This window comes from Athene cunicularia (assembly GCF_003259725.1).
Source record: "Athene cunicularia isolate RWA chromosome 1 unlocalized genomic scaffold, athCun1 chr1_part1, whole genome shotgun sequence".
Classification (NCBI taxonomy): Eukaryota; Metazoa; Chordata; class Aves; order Strigiformes; family Strigidae; genus Athene; species Athene cunicularia.
Window position 1 is genome coordinate 22,441,822 of NW_020799091.1, and position 21,063 is coordinate 22,462,884.

Below are 21,063 nucleotides of genomic sequence, written 5' to 3' on the forward strand. Positions count from 1 at the left end.
CGTTGGTCAAGTGAGCAAGTAGGTAAGCAGCAAACATCACATTAGATGATGGATGATTCAAGCAAGGGGTTAGAATGAGTTATCCACAAATGTCAGAGTTATATAGCATCAAAGGGAAGTTATATAAATATTTCCTCCATTTAAAGAACTGGTGTGTTGATGCTGGCTCGATGCCAGGTACCCACCAAAGCCACTTTTATTGCTCCCCCTCTTCAACTGGATAGAGGAGAGGAAATATAACAAAAGGCCAAGATAAGGGACAAGGAGAAATTGCTCAGCAATCCACTGTCACAGGCAAAACAGACTCAACTTGGGGAAATTATTTAATTTATTGCCATTCAACTCAGAGTAGGATAATGAGAAATAAAACCAAATCTTAAAACATCTTTCCCCCACCCTTCCCTTCTTCCCAGGCTTAACTTTACTTCTGAGTTCTTTAGCTCCTCTCCGCAAGTGGCATAGGGGGATGTGGAATGGGGGTTGCAGTCAGTTCATCACATGTTGTCTCTGCTGCTCCTTCCTCCTCAGGGGGACTCATCACACTCTTCCCCTGCTCCAGCTTAGGGTTTCTCCCACAGGAGCCAGTCCTCCATGAACTTCTCCAACATGAATCCATCCCATGGGCTACAGTTCTTCACACACTGCTCCAGTGTGGGTCCCGCACGGAGTCACAAGTTCTGCTTGCAAACCTGATGCAGCATAGGTCCACAGGTGCTGCCAGGAGCCTGCTCCATTATATGGGCTCACCACAGGGTCACAGCCTCCTTCAGACATCACTGGTTTGCTTCTTCCCTTTTTCTCTAGATTTTGGCTGGCTTTTTTTTGTTGTTGCATTTAAAATAGACAAGAGTCTGCTACAGGATAAGCATATCTATTACATTATCCTGCATTGTATTTTACAGCTTGTCAGTTTCACTACTCATTTCGAGCACTTCAAATTGTCACCAGAGGATGGTTCTGTTTTGAAAAGCAGAAAATTGCCACATAGGGTGAAAAAGGCCTAGCTATTCAAAATTATCAAAATAATTACACAATAAGGATTTTTCTTTACTTTAGACAAAGGTGTAAATATTCACTTTTCTTACAGAAGTTGAGTTGTTCTGACATGCTTAAATAAATGAAACTGTAATTCTATGAAATAAATTTTAAAACTTGTATGTCTATAGAATTTCTTCTAGAATTTAAAAGAATTACATGTGGGCTTTAGAAACATGATCAAGAAGGTTTGCAGCTAGTTAATCAACTAAGGAACAAATCTTCTACAGCGTCTCCTATTTTTCAGTTTTCCTGTTAGATTTGTCCTATAATATGATTTATTCATATGCCCTGAGAATTTTTGTTCAGTTTCATTACTGATCTAAATGTTTGCTATTTTGGTAGATTGCCCTGTATATTTGGCAGAGAGGGGAAGGACCACATCTTACTCCAGTGCCTGAGTTCTGCACAGATGATGTGAACTCATATAAGGTTGAGCATTGTGCAACAACGTTCAGTAATTTTCTGCCACTTTGTGTAAGTACCATATTTTAAATACCACTTGCCTAGTAAAGGTAAAACTCCTACTGAAATGCATAATACTTGACTTTAAAAATCTCAAACCCTTAAGAAAATATTTTTCAGTAAGTTTAAAGTAAAGAGTTTGTTCTGGCATTTATCTAACTTTGGATATGCTTTCAGCCTTCCATGGCACAGAATATTTCCTGGCAAACAAATATTGCATATGCTTTAATGGGTATTTCTACAACAATGTTTGATCAGCCTGTGTTCTATAAAGTATTTCTCCTTACATTTCTGTGAGATACTGAAGTATAAGTAGTCTTTTTTTTCACATATGGAAATTTAAAATTTGTTGAGGCTAAAGATAAAATGTAAGGTAGTATTTGGTGCATTTAAGTACAACCCATCTGCTCCACCTCTAAGAGAATACATTTATGATGTAATGGATTAAGTATTGATAGAGGCCAAAAAGCGTTCTGTGCTTCCAGGAGAGCAAAATTCCAGGTGCCAAAAAGGAAAACAAATAAAAGTTGTTAAATGATTTTATTACAGTTGAGGAAATTCAGATATTTCTAGTGTGTAACATTTAAGCTTCTTTTTCCAAGCATGATACAGTTCAACATGTTCACATAGTGATTAATTTCAAAGAAATTAAGAAAACACTCTTTTTCAGATGGATTATTCTTACTTCAACAAGTTCTACTACTCGTTCTCTTTTCCCTAATGATAGGTGTTTTAGTTCATGTTAGAATACTACACCAATGGAAAAAGTATTTCAATAATGTTATTTCAGGAATTTTAAACCACTAGTGACCTTTTTTCCAGAGACAGAAATGTACTTCCTAATATATCAGTAGTACACTATTCTACGCGATATGCTATACCATGAAAAGGTATTTTCTGTTTTATTATATGTATGGGCACACATATCCTATAAAATGTTACAGGCAGAACCTGCAAATAAAAGATTAATTTTTGTTCTGTTGATATAGGGAGAGCCAGTGAAAAAGGAAGACATTTTTGTTGCTGTAAAAACATGTCGGAAATTTCATGGTGACAGAAGTAAGTTGTTGGTTGGTCAAGGTAGTAGTTCTATGCAATATAGTTTATGAAATTTATGTTTAAAAAACAAGCTGATACATGCTGTCTGTGTAGCTCTTGGGTCTAAATGTTTGCAGAATCCACTGGGAAACATGAAATCTTCAGAATGATAAACAGCTTGTCCTTTTAAGTAAATTTTTTTTTGCTATTCGGAGTTCTCCAGGGGTGCTGTGAAGTGTTTAAAAGTTGTGGTCATTTGATCTTTCATCACTAGTAATTGGTTGGCAAAAATCTTGAAATAAAATATCTAAATTAAAAATACACTTTAAGTTAGCTTATGTTGTTGTACGTTGGAGCTGTTGCAGTATTAATTAACATAGCAGCTATTAATAACCTTCGGTTTGTTTCCCCCAGCTAATTGGTTCACTTCTATTCATTGTACTAACGGTGACAGTTGTGCAGCTATATGGTGGCTGATTGAGAAATTTGAACAAGCTGAAAGGTCTCTGCCCTCCTCCTTCCTTTTGTCCTGTCCTGCCCTCCAGTGAAAGATTGAGCAGCTTATGCTGTCCTATTGCTTCTATCCATTGCCGCCCTACATAGGATGTGCACATAGTGTTTTGTAATGCTCAGAATGGGAAATTTTGTCTCTTGTAGAAATCTGGTCTTTGTCCAAAACCCATGCCCCAGATAAAGAGTCTCCCAAGTGTGCAACACTATAGCATGTTTTATCTGGAAATTGTAGTGTTATACAAGCAATGATAGTTGCCATGGAAATATGACCGTGATATCTGTGGTAAAAACAGCAAGTAAAAAAACCTAGCACATCCCAACAAGATACATCCAGCGAGTATTAACCTCCCGCTCAGAGACATGGAAAATAAAGATACAGAGAGACACTCAGCTTCAGCTAATACACAGTAAGGCTCAGCTAAATTGAGGTAGATCCAGTGTCTACAAAACTTGGAAGGAAACATTCCAAATCCACTGATTTAACAGAAGACATTCTACCTACTTCGTACTCTCCATTCTAGTTTGCTTCTAGATATTTTGTTATTAAAGAGATTGAAGAATGGATTTATTTCCAGGAATTTACTTGAATTTTGTATGCCCTTGAATACTCAAGGTACATAATAATGTCGCCATTAGGCTCAATTGTTTATAAAAATAATTTAAAGTGATAATTACTGGCAAAAAAATTAATATTAAGTAATGGCTAGTAGTTGTACCAAATTTTTGGGGCATTTTGCCATACCTATTTTCAGAGGACAGGATGAAGACAAAAGCTCTTTTCTTAACTAAGTCCCCCTTTGCTAATGCATCCAAAACTGTAGCTTCTGTCACTTCTAAATTTAGACTATTTGGTGATTGCTAGGTTTTTTTCTTCAAAATAAGAATTATGGAATTTTTTTTCTTAATGTCACTGCACTTGATGAAGGCACATTTCTCGTATTTTAATCACCTAATTATTAGGCTATCTTTAAAGTAGCTTTTGACAAAACAAAATTGACTGTCCTGTAATTGGAGTTCACTGAAGAGTTCTCCTTTCTGGATCCATGCTTATTTTCTTACATCAAAATTAAAACAAACAAAAAAACCCACCCTACAAAGTCAGAAAAGAACATAAGTCTTCAAAAAGATACTGTAAGCATCCTTCAAGAAACACCTGTTGAAGACTGAGGAAAATTCTTGAACTTTCCTCACAGCTTCCAGTGTTATGCAATAGAGGATAATCTTACTCAAGATTTTGAAAGATTAATGGATGCCAGCTTCAGAGAGCTCTTTTTACCTGGTAAGTCATTTTTTATTGTATGCCAAAAACATTAGTGCAACATTAAGGCTTGGAATTCAATGTGAAAAAGAAGCTAAATTTTACTTCAGAATTTACTTAAGATACAACTCTCCTTCTTGCACGTACCATATATAGTTATACGAGAAAATTTCAAGACTGCAAACGTGCTAAGGTTCTAGAAGTAGCACAAGTAAAATATAATTAAGAGCTTAGAGCTAACATTGTATCAATATTTTTTAAGGTATTAAAACTTCCATGTGATCACAAGTATTAATACAAATTTATAAATATTTGCATCAATATCTAGTCCAAAATTTCATACTGTTCTCTTTCGTTGGAACATACAAGATGATAGAAATTCTGAAGTATTGGATTCAGTCTACAATTGATGTTAGCCTGGATGGTGACACTTCAGTCAAAACAAGCAAGGAAATGAGAAAGACACTTCAGCTAGTAGCCTCCTTGTTAGACCATTTAACTGAGGTGAGACTCCAGTCCTTGCTTCAGGGAACATTTTTTCATTTATACAAAGAAGGAGCACTCCACTGAAGAAATTGAGAGGCTCAGTCTCTAATAGCAAATAGTTCTGTATGTTAAAGCACCCTATTGAGGCTGAGGTCCTTGGTTGGAGAAAGATAAAACAGACTTTACAGGTCCATCTCTTCTGCCAGGTGAAGGTTGGAAGCATTTTGTATATCTGTGATGCTTCTGTACTGGGGCCTTGTTTTCTGAAAGCATTCTGGTTTTGTTCTGTTGAGAAACATTTTTTCAATAGAACATTTCCACAAAGTAAGAAAATAATTTCCTGACTACTTCTTTGCTTACTCAGTTGAAAAAAAAAAAATGTTTATGTGACTTTCTCTGCCAGTTAATGCCTGATTATGCAATGCTCTATGTTGTAATGTGACTTTTTATTACATGAGAGGTAGAGTTAACACATTGTGGAATTCCTGGCTTTGCATTTCAAAACTCCACCGTAATGTTGTATGAACAAATTTTTGTACATAAATTCCCTTTGGATTTTTTAATGCAGAAATTGAGAGCAGTTTTATGTTTATCTAAAAACCTTTAAAAGCAGTATTGGCAATTGCACAGTGCTACAGAAGTGAAGTTAAATATTTTCCAAATATTAAAGCCTTTCCATTAGTGCACTGAGTTGTTATTACTCTCTTAACAGTTACCTTTCAATTCATTTTAGTGTTATCAAACTGACCGTTGGTCAAGTGAGCAAGTAGGTAAGCAGCAAACATCACATTAGATGATGGATGATTCAAGCAAGGGGTTAGAATGAGTTATCCACAAATGTCAGAGTTATATAGCATCAAAGGGAAGTTATATAAATATTTCCTCCATTTAAAGAACTGGTGTGTTGATGCTGGCTCGATGCCAGGTACCCACCAAAGCCACTTTTATTGCTCCCCCTCTTCAACTGGATAGAGGAGAGGAAATATAACAAAAGGCCAAGATAAGGGACAAGGAGAAATTGCTCAGCAATCCACCGTCACAGGCAAAACAGACTCAACTTGGGGAAATTATTTAATTTATTGCCATTCAACTCAGAGTAGGATAATGAGAAATAAAACCAAATCTTAAAACATCTTTCCCCCACCCTTCCCTTCTTCCCAGGCTTAACTTTACTTCTGAGTTCTTTAGCTCCTCTCCGCAAGTGGCATAGGGGGATGTGGAATGGGGGTTGCAGTCAGTTCATCACATGTTGTCTCTGCTGCTCCTTCCTCCTCAGGGGGACTCATCACACTCTTCCCCTGCTCCAGCTTAGGGTTTCTCCCACAGGAGCCAGTCCTCCATGAACTTCTCCAACATGAATCCATCCCATGGGCTACAGTTCTTCACACACTGCTCCAGTGTGGGTCCCGCACGGAGTCACAAGTTCTGCTTGCAAACCTGATGCAGCATAGGTCCACAGGTGCTGCCAGGAGCCTGCTCCATTATATGGGCTCACCACAGGGTCACAGCCTCCTTCAGACATCCACCTGCTCCAGTGTGCGGTCCTCCCCGGGCTGCAGATGGGCATCTGCTCCACCATTAACCTCTGTGGGCTGCAGGGGCACCGCTGCCTCACCATGGGCTGCCCATGGGCTGCAGGGGAATCTCTGCTCTGGCACCTAGAGCACCTCTAACCCCTCCTTCTTCACTGACCTTGGTGTCTGCAGAGTTGTTTTTCTCACTCCTCTCTCCAGCTGCAATTGCTGTTGCACAGGTATCCCCCCGCTCCCCTCTTCTTAAATACGTTATCACAGAGGCGCTGTCACTGATGGCCTTGGCCAGCGGTGGGTCTGTGTTGCAGCCGGCTGGCACTGGCTCTACTAGACACAGGGGAAGCTTCTAGCAGCTTCTCACAGAAGCCACCCTGTATCCCCCTGCTACCAAAACCTTTCCATGCAAACCCAGTACAGCAGGAATAATCAAATTAGGTGATGGATGATTCCAGCAGGGAGCTAAAATCGGTTGTTCACAAGCATCAGTTACGTAGCAGCAAAGGGAAGTTATATAAATATTTCCTTCATTTAAAGAACTGGCTGCTACCATTGAGACCTACTGGATGGTGTCAGAGACCATAAAGCAGATAAACAATGACAGCACAGTGTTTCAGAGTAGTTGCTCATATAAATCCACTTAATTTTTTAAATAGAAAAAAGGTCAGACTATTTTAAGGTCAGATTATTTTAATCTGATACTTTTCTTCCAAATACCCAGAAGGCATTCAGCTTTTTTTGGTGTTACTTTTAATTTATTTTCTTCTGGATATAATTTAAACTTTCATAGCATTGTTGTTAGAATTTTGTATGATCAATTTTAAATGTTTAGTGAAATGGCGAACTAATAAGAGGAGGATTGCTTTTGTAGAGAAGGGTTAAGCAGTCCTCCTTTGAATAGAATCTCCATGGGATCACAATTGGTTGTATGATATTTAGAAATGTCCTTCTGTGAATGTGTCTCCAGACAGGTGCTTTTGAGCATTAATACGACATTACTCTAAGATATAATGTGTGTAACACAAGTGTAGTATTTCAAAAGTATATTTGGTCTGTTTCTAATTCAGAATATTTTATACGCTGTACAGTTGGATGTGCTGTTTTAAAATGCGACACTTTCAATACTGGAAGAATGATTGATCTCTGATAGTGTTCATGCTGATGTGTGCTATGAAGTCTAGCATAGCAAGTATAAAAGTAATGAATTCCATACTTTGGTTAGCATAAACTTAAACATCACCATTTTCAACGTAATATGAATGAAACTATAGTCATATTTTAAAAGAAAATTTGTTATTGTATAAATAAAACTGCCATGACTGGCTTTCATAAAAATGTAAAATTGTCTCTAAATATTGTAGGAAAAAAAAAGAAGAACATTCAGAACCATGATTCTCTATTTGAAACAGCTTTTTCATTACCATGCAAAGGAATATGTCGGTTAACAAGGTGCATAAATGTTTTGATCAAGTACTAGTTTTAATCAAGTTACTTCTGTTTCAATGTCAATGATTTGCAGTACCAGTTGTAAAGCAGACTTGGGAAAGAGAAGCTGCCCTTATTGAATACTACAGTGACTATGCAGACACCTCCATTCCTACTATAGATTTAGGCATACCTAATACTGACAGAGGTGAGCTATTGACTGTTGTCAGTTTTGCACAAATAGCTGTCTAATAAGGATGGTAAATTTTATGCATTATATGTGTATTTCATGTATAATATTTTAGCTGGAAGTAGCTTCAAATATAGTATCCTATCCTTATTTTTTAATGATTGTTTAGTAATTATAGTATTTACATTGTGTAATATTGATAGCAATAATTGCACTAGATAGTCACCTGTAATCTAGATGAGTAAAGACTGTTTGCAATTAGATTTTGCCAAGATCTAAAGAAGATTCAGTAGAAATCTGAAACTCGTTTCTCTTGTCATGCTCATGGGGAACAAGGTTATTTCACTTCTCAACTCCTAGTAAAGGGTGTTAAGACATGAAAAATGTTAAGACATTTCCCTGTAGGAAGTTATCAGGACCTGAGTTGCCATTGATGAGTACAGTAGATTAATGTAGACTTAAATATTTATATAAAAAAAGTGGACCTGTCTGATGCATCATGAAATGCTATGAAATATCTTGAAGCATTTTGCAGAACATGTTCCTATCATATTCTCCTCATTTTACAGTTTTTGAAATTTAAGAGTAGCAGTTTGCCCAGTATTGTCTGACAGCTTAACATGTTAGCTGGAATAAAGCTTATTTTTCAGGTTTCCATAATTCAAAGAATTTCCATACTTCAGCATCCTTCAAAAGTACATTCCTGCATAGAAAGAAATAGTTGTGTTGGAACAATGTATACAAATACCATTCAGCACAACAAAGGATGTAATTTAAACTTGCATCTCAATTTTTCCAGTCATTTTTAAAATGTTTTGCGTAGTGCAGTAAAATATTTATTTAATTAATAATTGTGTATTACAAAATTTCATTTTATTTAAATGTATATTCTATTATTTCTCTTCCTTTAGGTCACTGTGGGAAAACTTTTGCCATTTTAGAAAGGTTTTCAAATCATAGCTCTCCCGGAACTCCTTGGTTAGTTATAGTGGATGATGACACACTAATAAGGTATACATTGCAATACTTCAAGAATTACCACTGTTCATGTCAGTAGGAGTTCTAGCAATATTCATCTCTTCTTCTGTATTGAAGAGATAGAGCTGTTTTATTAATTATGTAGCTTTGTATTCCTTTAAGGAAAAAAATTGTCACTTTCCTTCAGTGTTCCTTGACTGATATTAAAACCCACATAATCTTGTAACTCGATAAAGACTATGCATATTGGTGTTATGTAATCATGTAGTCTGAATATGATTCTTTAGTGTAGGTATGTCTGAGCCGATTGGTTTTCGTCATTTGTTAATATGCCTTCTCAGGTGTATTCCTCACACAAATGTGTCAAAAAAGGTTCCATAAGATAGGGTCAGTAGTCGGAGCCACCCAAAACAGTGTCCACGGAATTGCCTTTGCTAGAAAATAGATCTCATTCACATGAAAACTGACACTGCTGTATAAGCCAAATAAGGCACGGTGATAACCAGCAGGATGGCATGATCATGAACATAAGAATAAGTGGTTCAGGAAAATACTTTACATTAAATCATGTGACAGGAGAAGAATTTGAAAGAGACTATAACTATAGATAAAGCAATATTTGTATAACTAAATCTACCTTTTTGTTTTTCAATTCCTGTTGAGAAAAGATCATCTGCAAAGATATTACCATTGTTTGGAAAAAATAATTTCATTTTTTTTCTGAGATGAGACTCAGTTTTGCTGAGAAACTTTATCTGCTTCAGGAAGGTATTTTAAGCTAACTGATTTGTTATTTGACCAAATTCAGCAGTTATATCTCATAGCAAATAACCCATCACAAATTTCTGTTTAACCGTTTGTATCTCTGTGGGTTTCTTAGCATTTCTGAATTTCTTCTGTAGTTTTTGTGCTATTTAATAGAATGTAATTTAGGCTAGCAATATCTGTTTCAAAATGAATGTCTACATGATTATTTTTTTTAATGAATTTTCATATTATAGTATCTTCAGACTCCGAAAATTGCTCAGCTGCTATGACCCAAATGAACCAGTATTTCTTGGAGAGCGTTATGGTTATGGCTTGGGAACAGGAGGATATAGTTATATCACTGGCGGAGGAGGGTAATTTATTTAAACTCTACTTCAGTCTTTGCTTTGAGTGCAAATGAAACACAAATCAGTTTCAGTGGAAACATTGATGTTTCTTAGTATGATTAAAATGTAATGATGCTCAAAGACACAAATGTCCTACAAGTAAGAAGTTGTTCTGCCCACTGGGAACAGATTTCTAGAGCAAAACATTTGGTGCTGAGGACCATGTGTGTTTCAGAAGGGGTCATTTCAGCTTGATTGGTCCAGTGAATTAAGTGCCTGTTACCAGTTTTTTACACCACGAGTTCTCCTGACACACATCATGCAGCCCTGTTTTATCTGATAGAATTCATTCTGCATACTCAGAGACCATCTGACAATGTGATTTGAAGTGCAGTAAGCAGAAAAAATTGGTATAATTGCTTAAAAAACACCCTTATGATCTGAACTGTTGTGGAGTTTGCAGGAGAACCAAAGCAGCATATCTGGGGATACAAACTGCCACAATGAAAATTTTCATTCCTGTTCTCTTTCATCTTCCAAGCATGGAGAAGAATGATGATGATGATTCTCCTTCTGTTTTTGAACTTCATGCATTGATTTATGGGGAGGTGGCTGAGGAAGGAGTTTGATGTTGATATCCTGGAAAATAGTTTCCTATAGAAAGCAATCATTGTGGGTTGATCTCCTGCATGAGACACATGGGTCCAGTGATTGTATGCAAAATTTAGTGTAAATTAGTATGTATATGAACTTTCAGGCTGGATCATATTGCAGTAAGAACGATCTTAAGATCTGTCTACCTTGTGTGTCTAAAGCAAGTACTGTGGATGGCTGAAAATCCTTCGTGTCTTTCTCTGTGAAAAGTAATGGCTATACCAACTTCCTAGATACTTATGCATCCATGAGGAAGCAGAAATCAATTGTCTGGCCTCCTCATTGTTTTGCATAGTTGCATAAGGTCTTACTTAAGTAGGGTTTATGCTTGAGTTGCGAAATAAACCTTCTACTGGTGCTGGTGTGTTTGTTGGTTACCAGTCCTATACTTATATATCCTTTTTGCATTTATCTCTTAGTTTCTATTCTGTCATCTAGATGTGGAAATTTGGGAGTTATTTTCATTCTTAGGTTTGAGCAGATAGAGGTACAGATCATCCATCTTACTCCATACCCTAATTTTGAGAGGGTTCATTGTAAGTGAAGAATTCTATATAACTGAAGGGACATGGTCCAGATAATCAACTAGCAAGTACATTCCCCAAATGTGTGCAATTTACATCACACCTTCTGTGTAGCAACACATGCTGGTCACAAGTTCCAACTCTTTTTTTTTTTTTTTTCCCCCCATGCCTTTAGCTTCTTATTCCTTCTCTTGTTTGATCTGAGTACTGAGATACAACTTCCTGTTGTGCTCTCGTTTTTGTGGGGGTTTTTTTGTTTTCATGATACATGCAGTCTTCAAAGTTGCAATGATAGTGATGGAGTCTTTTGCAACTTCAATCTGACAATATTCTCAGTCAGTCTTTTTGCCTTAGCATTCAGTATTTGTAGTTTTGCCATGTCACAGTGTCAAGCAAAGGATTGTTACATAGTGAATAAACTCATGAAGCCATGTAGTGATTTCAGAGCATGAATCTTTCTAGCCTAACTTGTAGCAGCTAGAGTACCCTGTATTCTGATTGTACTGGATGGATGATGTAACTTCATAAAAGGCAGCCATGGAATACTAGACAAGAGTATATTCCATCAGCTGTTGAATTTAAGACATCATCATGTTTCTGGTCTATTGAAGGCTTATTTTAGTGATAATGATCTAACAGCTCCAGGCTCTGGTTGATACTTAGATGATCAAGACAATTAGGATGAATAGAGGAGCAATAGCTTCAGGGAACATTTTTTACTTCTGGAGAGAACTCTGTATAACAGAGGATTCAAGGAATGACAGTTCAGATTTAGAGTTCTTTTCATTTAATTGCTACATGATAACTAACTGGACAATACATTTGAGGAAGATAGAGAAGAATATCCCTTTAAAAGTCCTGGCCAAATTTAGGAAGATTTATCAGCTGCAGTAAAAATGGTGGATATGTAGTTAATTGTTGGAATAACAACAATTGGCATAATTGGTATAATTAATTTTCATTATATAAAGTATTTCAGAAAATGCCTCTTGCACTACTTGACAGTACTGAGTCCTCGAATTTTGAAATTTCAGATATGTTGTACCAGAGGGCTATATTTTGTCTTGCAGTTTTATATCATTTAACAATACATTTTTAGCAGTATTTAATTACAGTCATTTGACTTTGCTAGTAGTTATTGTCTTATATGTTTCATTTGCTTTTTTTTTTTATTCAGGATGGTCTTCAGCAGAATAGCTGTTCAGAAACTACTTGCTAGTAAATGCCGGTGTTACAGCATGGATGCGCCTGATGATATGGTCCTGGGGATGTGTTTCAGTGGCTTAGGAATCCCTATAACACATAGTCCACTTTTTCATCAGGTCAGAGAATTATTTTTACTAGTATTTAAAATATATTTAATTCTTTTAAGTATACACATAAAACAGGACTCATAAATATTGCAAACTTGATCAATGTGTAGTAATGATAACCAGGGTGGTGCTGCTATACCTTATTTCTCTCCAGAACAAGTCTGATGGAGCAAAAATCCCACACCACAATACTTTTTTTCATCAGGTAATGGAGAAGTGACTGACATTTTTCAGTAAATTTGTATTCTCCACTTACCCAATTTTTCTGTTGATTCAGTGTTTACTATGCTGAAATATCACATTAGTGAAGATATAAAATGTAAAAGTATTCCCAGCACTGTTGCTTTTGCGGTGGATTCTGAAGAATGGTATAAATATGATAAATTGCCCTATGCTAACACAAGGGAAAAAGAGGTCACAAAACACAATTGTCTTGCGAGTATATTCTCCTGTTTGAGAGGAATGGTTTGGAATAGATTTGAATCTTGTTTCTGTCTTCCAGAATATTTAACAATCTTAATTGTAGTGTCACAGTGGAAAGCACAGTGCATTGAGTCCCAGAGAGAGATTTGCTGCCTTCTAAACCAAATAAAGATTTTACCTTCCTCCCGATAGAGAAGAAGAACTTATGATTTTTCCCAAACAGTGCACAACTTTTTTTAAAAACAGCATTAAAATCAGTGTAGCGTTTGGTGTTTTTCAGGTGTTAATCCAGTTTAAAAACTGGAAAGACGTGTGTATCTTGAATATGAACTGAAGTTAAGATAATGGGCTACTTAACATTAGTAAACTGTTATGTGATTCAAAGCAGCTGTCAGTGGGGGGTATAAGTTTGCTGTTTAAATTATCAGGCTTTCTTGTATTAAGATTCTCTTTCTGATTAGATTTACTATTCAGAGAAATGGGAAGACTGAGTACATACTATTCAGTATTTTAATTCCTTTTTCATATGAGAAAATCATCTCTGTTTACTTTCCTGATTTGTTTATCATCGGTCACTCCTTTCAGTATAGAAAGAAAGCAAGTAATGCATCTTCTAAAATCAACAGTAACTGAATAATTTGAGCTTGCACGGGTGTTTTTAAAAAAAAATCAGCATCTAATTAAAGGAGGGTCAGAAAGAACAGAGCTCTTTCTACAGATTGTAGGAATGGCCCTTTTACAACAAAGCAAAGCACCCCCTTGTAATCTTTAATGGTGGTGCATTTGATACTGAATCACTTTGAACATAAAATCCTAGCAGTTTGATTTTCCACATAGAAAATTACACTTGAATTGTAATTTATCTTTCAGTGTTGCTTATAACAAATTCTGGTTTGACATACCTTGAATAAAAATTAAGCCTGGGTGGAAAACTACTGAATAAAAGTTGAATGTGCTTATTTTATGAATTCCACTATTATGCAACAAATATTTTAAAAATGAGAAAACCAAAATTGGATTTTCTGTGAACCAGAAAATTATTTTTTAAAGACTTGACTGAAGTATTATGATGTACAATGTTCCTTGAAGTACACAAATCCAAAATTGTACTCAGTATGTATTATTAAACAAAAGCAAAGATATCTTCATCCTTAGAATGTCTATGATGTTACAGTGTCTGCTCACTCCTACTGGTTTCCTGTTTGCTACATGCTCAGGTAAATACGTATTCTGTAACCGGTTCCAGAGGCTTTTGATATGATGAAACTCTTAAAGAGAACACGAACCTTCCCATGTTGAATAGCAGCCAGAATTGGGGTCTTAAAATATAAAATCTGGTCAACATACTTGGCTTTTGTAGAATACCAAATACAAATTCTACCATTAAAAAAAAATAGCAAAGATTACAATATTTGATTCCACAGAATGTAAGGAAGAGGAAATTCAGGGAACTTACATCTCAAGGTCAAACACCTATAAAGTGGCATGATTCTTAGAGAATAATATAATAAAAAAGATAGTTATTAGAGCAGATCTCATTCTTTTAGAACTATCGGAACACCAAAATTTTGTCTATAGCTCGATAAAAACCTGATTGATTTTCAAACAGCAGAAAACTTTGGTCTCAGATATCTAGAAACTGTCTCTGTCCAAAGTAAATTATTCAGGTTTTTCAAATCTAAATGTTCATTGAAGTTTTTTCAAAAGTCTTGAGGGAAATAGGCTCCCTCTTGTTTCCTCCAGTGGAATTTTTTAAAAATAAGCACTCTGTGGTTTAAATGTCAAAATAAAAATACCCAACAGCAACACATATTCACATTTCTTAGTGTCAAATTCTGTTGCCTAATTTTATGACTGGAGTGTATAAGGACCTGTGTGAAGAACACAGCATGTGGAAGTCATTAATACCACCATAAGTAGGTGAAGCATGCAGTATTAAATCAGTTACTAGCTTAGGCATCAAATCAGTGATTCAGTATCCAAATCACTCAATTTTCTTCTTATGTTTTACATCTAGAAAAAAACAAATGTGTGCCTTTCATGAATTTCTCTTTACAAAAACTATTTACAATAGCAAAATCTAGTTATTTTACCAGGGACCACTGCAGCTCAGGCTTTTTTATACAACGATGCACTTAAATGCCATTAAACTGTCAGAGGAAATGAAACATGCTTGGTGCACTAAGAAGTCAGCTGCATCATGTAGCTGTGTTGTTTTTCTGTCTCTTTTGATATAACCTGATAAAGAATAACAGTGCAGTTTTCCAGCACCACAGTATTTCCTGTGTTTGTTAACCTTTCTCCATGAAAAAACTTCGTATACTTCAGCAACTTATGGCCTTACTAGGATCCTACAGTCACATTGGCAGTGCTGGCAACTCTCATTAAGAGGAGGAGCAAGAGAATATTACTTGAAATAATTTTGTCATTATTGAACCAAAACTGTACATTTAAAAAGATGCAATACAAACGATACTGTTTGTGACTTGCTTTCATAGATGGTGACCATTTCATCCTGAGAAGACAGGGCATATGTAATATCAGTGTACTTCATAGCATGGTGACTGCAGTGTGAGTTGAAGATCTAAACTGAATGCTTATCAATAGATTTAACACAATGATGTAAAAACCCCTTTGTTATCTTCTTGTATATTTTGTCAATGCCACATTGCTTTTGTTGTGATACAGAGACCATTGAACGGTGATACTTTCTTGTTCTAAAATTATTCTTTGTCACTGAGTACTAGTGCTTTTACTTTATTCTTCCACCTTAGGCAAGGCCAATGGACTACCCAAAAGGCTACCTTTCTCACCAAATTCCAGTATCTTTCCACAAACATTGGAATATTGATCCAGTGAAGGTATATTTCACATGGCTGGCACCAAACACTGAAGAGTCACTTAATGGAAAGAAATTTGAGTATAGCAGAGAGGATTTATAAGCAGTAGAAGAATGTAAGTGTCAATGTACTGCAGATGAGAGTCACTACTGTGATTTTTGCGGTGTTCTCACTTTGTTTCATCTCTTCGTGACATAGAAGAAAATGTTTTGTTCCTGTTTGTTGCATTCCTTCAGAGCAATGGAAGAAGGCACCTAAATTGACTTTTGGATTCTTCTTTTGCACTTGTTTTCGTTTCAAACTGTTTTTGGGATTTATATACCAATGACCTTGACACTCATTTAAAATGTCTCATACAACTTCACCTGTCTTCTGGTTTGGACTTTGAGTCAGACAACATCAATTTACATTTCCTTCCTTTGTTCTCTCAAAAGCTGAAGTGTATTTGGGAGCCTGATATTGAACATGTTTTGAACATCCATTGAACGTCATCTCCCACTGACCTACAGAAAATGGTTCTCTAAACTGTTCTGGAATGGGTTCTTAATAAATCAGAGGGGAGACATGACACTATTTCTGTGACCAGGAGCTAGACTGTGTGAAGGCCATGTTCCTTTCCAAGTATAAATATTATAGTTTCCTGGGATAGATGGACCAAGCTTGAACCATTGTTGTACCTTTTAAGTTTGTGAAGAATGTCATGTTCAAAATTGAAAAAAAGGTTAAGGACGAGGATTCCTTAAGTGGCCGCAGGAGGTCACTGTGGCTCCTTTAGAAACGTAAGTCACTGTGTATCTTTTTGGCAAGTATAAATGTGACTCAAGGATTTTTGCAGAACTAACACTTCAGTATTTCTGATGTGTGCATTTCAATAGTATATGGGTGTCAGCTTTATAAAGTTTGTAGTGTTCCTAATTTATATCATCAAGGTAAGTAATTTTATGCATACAACATGTAAAGAGTGATTCATATTTAAAAAGTTGATTTTTTTTTCTTTGAGTAATTCAGTTTGTAAAAATGTTTGTACAAAAACTGGCTTTAGTATGTTTGAAACTAATTTTTATATTGTAAAACTGCTCCTTTTAAGATGACACTATATGACACTTGTATGCTGTTATTTAACTTTGCTTGCTATATTGTAACCAAATACAGGGTCTTACAGTCATACTGCTGAGGTAAATTGTGATTTGTTTTGTTTCAGTGGGTTAAAAATTGATTCCATTCCAAAGTAATGCAATACTTGCTCTTAAGTCAAAACAGGGGAGCCACTGATTCGTGCTTCAGTAATTACTGAAGTTGTATAAAATTTCTTTTTGAATGTAGCTTGTGGAATTTTAAGCATTTGAATAGCAAGCACATATCCATAATAGATTCAAATTCTGATTCAATAGGAGCAATCCATGTTATGTCTTTTTTTCTTTTTTCTTCCCACTATCAGTGCCTTAAACAGTAGACATTTTACTGATGCCAAGATTATGTTCTCCAGTACCATAGGTGAATTGTTAATTATGTTTACTATTTAGAAATGTGAGAGCTGAAAGCTGAATAAAAGTATTCTTCTTTAACCTTTTCTGCCTTCTTCCTCTTTGCAAACCAAGTACAGGATTATTTAAGCACCTATGTCAGAATATTATCACCTGAATAGTATTCTATCGTCAGTTGTACTAAAGGGCAGCTTAAACTTTTTTTTCATATTCTGTCCTGACATGCTTCACCAGATTAAGTTAATTTTCAAGTCTCTGGTTTTGTGCAAATGAAAAATGCTTTTGCAATAGACACCTCATGTGATTTGGAATCTTGATGCTATCAAAAAATATAATTATCAAATTCTCCAAAGGTCTTGCAGCATAGTCCTGTCACTTTCAACTTCAAACTGCTGGTATCTTACATCTCCTTGAGCCCTGGGAAGGCAGGATAGGTCAGGCAAAGACAATTAGCTTTGGATCCATGCTGTGTTGCACTTGTAGACTTCTGACTTATTTAGAGATTAGGAGCCATCCCATCAATTCATTAATTTCTCACTTACTCGGACTTTTACTTCTGGTCTGATAAATGTAATAGTAGCTGTCTTCAAGTCCGTCTTTTCTCTTGCCATTAGCTCTGGGTTTCACTGCAAGGATTCTGGACATATTAGTAAGTGTTAGACTTCTGATCCCAACCTTCATAGTTTTGAAAGCAGTGAAGCAGTAATTTACTGAAGTCTTCTGGCCCCAAAACTCTGACATTGAGATGTAACTAATGATATGCAACCCTAGCAGCAGCATAACCAAAGTAACCTTTTATTCTATGAACTAAAAAATTAAAGATTTTTTTTTTTATGCAGAGGATCCCAGAGAGTTTCTAAAAACAAGATGTGAAGCCTTCTGTATTAAATTTAGTTTTAGAAGATTCAGCAAGGCTGCTACTATCTGAAACCTAAAACCAAAATTGCACGTTAATGAGCCTGAACCATACTAATGTTTCTAAGGAATATCAAAGGGGTTATAAATGGTGTAATGTTGAAGAAAAGCAAGAAAAGGGGAATTCACAACTCACTTCTATAACGGGCAGATTAAAACAGGAATGCATGGTTGACTGCTTGAAGTTACCTTTTCTGGAACATTTGAGAATTGTGTGAAAGATAAAATCTGGGAATCATTATTGACTGTTCGGTTTTAATGTTTATAACAGAAAATTATGATGTATTAAGATATTTATTTAATTAAATTCTCTTGATAATTTGGTTGCTTGGTTAATCTGCTTTCAGGAGCCAAAAAAATAATGCCTTCAATATAGCAGCATATGTAAATGATGAGTGCTGAAGAATTTGAATCCTATATTTTATCACAAGTGAGAATGAGGACTGTGAATCTGGTTTTATTAACCTACATCTGCAGATAGCCCAGGTGTGGAGACTCTCAAAAGGAACTGATCTTTGTCTCTTCCTCTGTGAGCAGGAAAATGGGCAAGAGTCTGAGGCAGCTTGCCAGCTGGGTAACTTTCTTTTTTGTGGAGGAAAACTTTGCCCTAACATCAGCTCTAATGACTGCTGACTGGAGGAACGAGTCCGAATGACTTTATTTGTTAGTTCCTTAATTTCACATGGTTTAGGATTTTTGTTAGGATTCTTGTTAGAATATGTCTCAGCCAGAGGCTCAAGGCACCATTCCGTTAGAATTCTGGAAAGTAAGGTTAACATTGGGTAAAGACTAACATAAGAGGCTACTGTGCTGTGCCTCCAAAGCCAGTAATGCCATTTCATTATGTGGAAAAGTAGCAAGAGGTTTACTTTTAACAGCACCATAAAACTCTGAAGGCTTTTGTTCATTGGACTTCATGATAATGAATATATTTGAGTTTGCTTTAATTAAATTGTTTCTGTTTATTGTTGATACAAAACTAAAGGAGACATTTACAATAATGAGCAAAATGCTCCCTGATGATGCCACCTCATCATACATTTACTGAGGAAACTAAGAGCACTTGAATTGCTGCCGTTAATGGTACCTGGTGCAGCTCTGGCTTTCAAGTCCGAGGTTACAGCAGCATGGTTGCTCCCACCTCCCTACTACCCAGGTGCACACACCTGCCTTGTCAGTATAGAACAAATTCACCTCCCCAGTCACCCTGAGGATGATATCCTTAAGTAATCATTTCATTCAGAAAAAAATAGATGCAATATTACTTTGCAGGTAGTTCATTTTTCTGTTTCCTTTTGTTGCATGTTATGTGCATGTATAAAAACTGGCTTTGTTAATACACAGTCTTATAGTGGTAGCCATCATGTAGCTTACTACTTGATTATTTAAATTGTGTCCCAAGAAGAAAATTTCTCAGGCTTTTCAAATTGCAGTTTGTGATTTACAGGAAGATACCTGTGGACCCAGTGACCTGTGGGACTAGAGGAAGCAGAGAGGTGAACTGTCTGTTTGCATCTAGTTGCTTTTGCTAATTCCCTTGACTCATCTGTGTTTATTTGTGCCCCTGTTAGTCAGGAAGCAGCAGTGCCTCCACTGAAATCAGCAGAATCTCATGAGATTAACTAGGACCTGCATTTGGATGGCAGGAATTGAAACAGCTTTGGTAAGAGTGTCTGTATACTGGTTAGTTCCAAACACTAGGGGAAAATACATGATAGAAACAATGTATTTAAACATTAAAAGCTTAGTATACAATATGCAAATGCATACAGAGGCCAAAAGGATTCACAGTCAAAGAAAGGAAGAACTGTTTTGGAAATCAGGCTATGGAGAGGAGTGATAGGAAATTACGTCAACACAGTAGCATGAAACATTCTTTATGAAAAATCTATAGGCATTCTGCTTTTGCAAGCTAAAAAAAAAAAAAAGCTAAGCTATTCCTGTAAGAGTCTAGCTCTTAAACAGAATGACTCCAGAACACTAAAATGCCGTAGGTTGTTAATACTTTATAGATGACTTACCACAAAAAAAAAAAAAAAAAAAAAAATAATAAAAGGCTAGTAAAGAAAATTTTCTGCTGGGAAAATTATTGTGTATCGTCAACTATTGTGTGCCCACTTCTCTTGTATGTGTTTCAAACAGGAAGGAACCTTGTAGGAACATCTGCTGCTCATTGATGTTATGGGACAAAGTGTTAAGTTGCCTTCTCTTCCTGTGAAAGCAGTAATGGACTGGTCTGTATGTTTTGTACTCAGATTAACTCAAAATCACTTAAATAATTGAAAGAAAAGATGCAGAAATAAAGCAGCACCAACCATAGCCAATGTTTCAACTCAAGTTCTCAGCCATCCTTGCCATTTACTCTTGAAATTCTTTTTGAATTGTAGCAGTTGTGGACCATGGTCAAAGACAAAGGGGATGGGCTGTGTGAGCTTTGGAGGAGGCATTGGGCATCCAGATGAAGGCCTAATCAGCCTGTTTATAGTGAGGTCCATCAAGATCCTCATAGCAGGAACTCATGTGTTAGCTCTAGTCATACTGACCAGGCAAGCACTGCATTCCATCTTTACAGGGGTGCTGCATGATATGTCTGGCACCTGCTCCCCAAAAGTCTGGGAGAAGGGCAAGAAATACAGTACGTATCCCTCAGGAAGGAGGGAAACATTGTACGACTGAAGACCTTGTGAGTTGCTTGATTATCTTAAGTAGAGCTCTCACTGGTCCTGCTTCAGTAAGTTAACTGTTGCCTAGCTAGCAAGGTGTAGTGGCAGTGATACAGAATGTAACACTAAGTAAACACGGGAAATAATAGCCCATGTCAGGTCAAACTCAGTTACAGCTCAGGAGGCATTAGCTCTGTGCTTATTAAGGACAGTTGATCACAAGTTGCTGATGGGAG

The 21,063-nt window shown here is 36.3% G+C and overlaps 1 protein-coding gene across 1 annotated transcript in view; it reads left to right on the forward strand.

Annotated features, from left to right (window-relative positions):
- The window catches only part of B3GLCT (beta 3-glucosyltransferase), a 65,495-nt gene extending 47,105 nt beyond the window's left edge, over window positions 1–18,390 (forward strand). The window contains exons 10-16 of the mRNA XM_026860517.1: window positions 1,381–1,512; window positions 2,490–2,559; window positions 7,844–7,957; window positions 8,851–8,950; window positions 9,919–10,038; window positions 12,367–12,511; window positions 15,700–18,390. Of these exons, the coding sequence (XP_026716318.1) occupies window positions 1,381–1,512; window positions 2,490–2,559; window positions 7,844–7,957; window positions 8,851–8,950; window positions 9,919–10,038; window positions 12,367–12,511; window positions 15,700–15,867 (849 nt within the window). The 3' untranslated portion in view covers window positions 15,868–18,390. The remainder of the gene's footprint in view (window positions 1–1,380; window positions 1,513–2,489; window positions 2,560–7,843; window positions 7,958–8,850; window positions 8,951–9,918; window positions 10,039–12,366; window positions 12,512–15,699) is intronic.
- The last annotated feature ends 2,673 nt before the right edge of the window (window positions 18,391–21,063 follow it).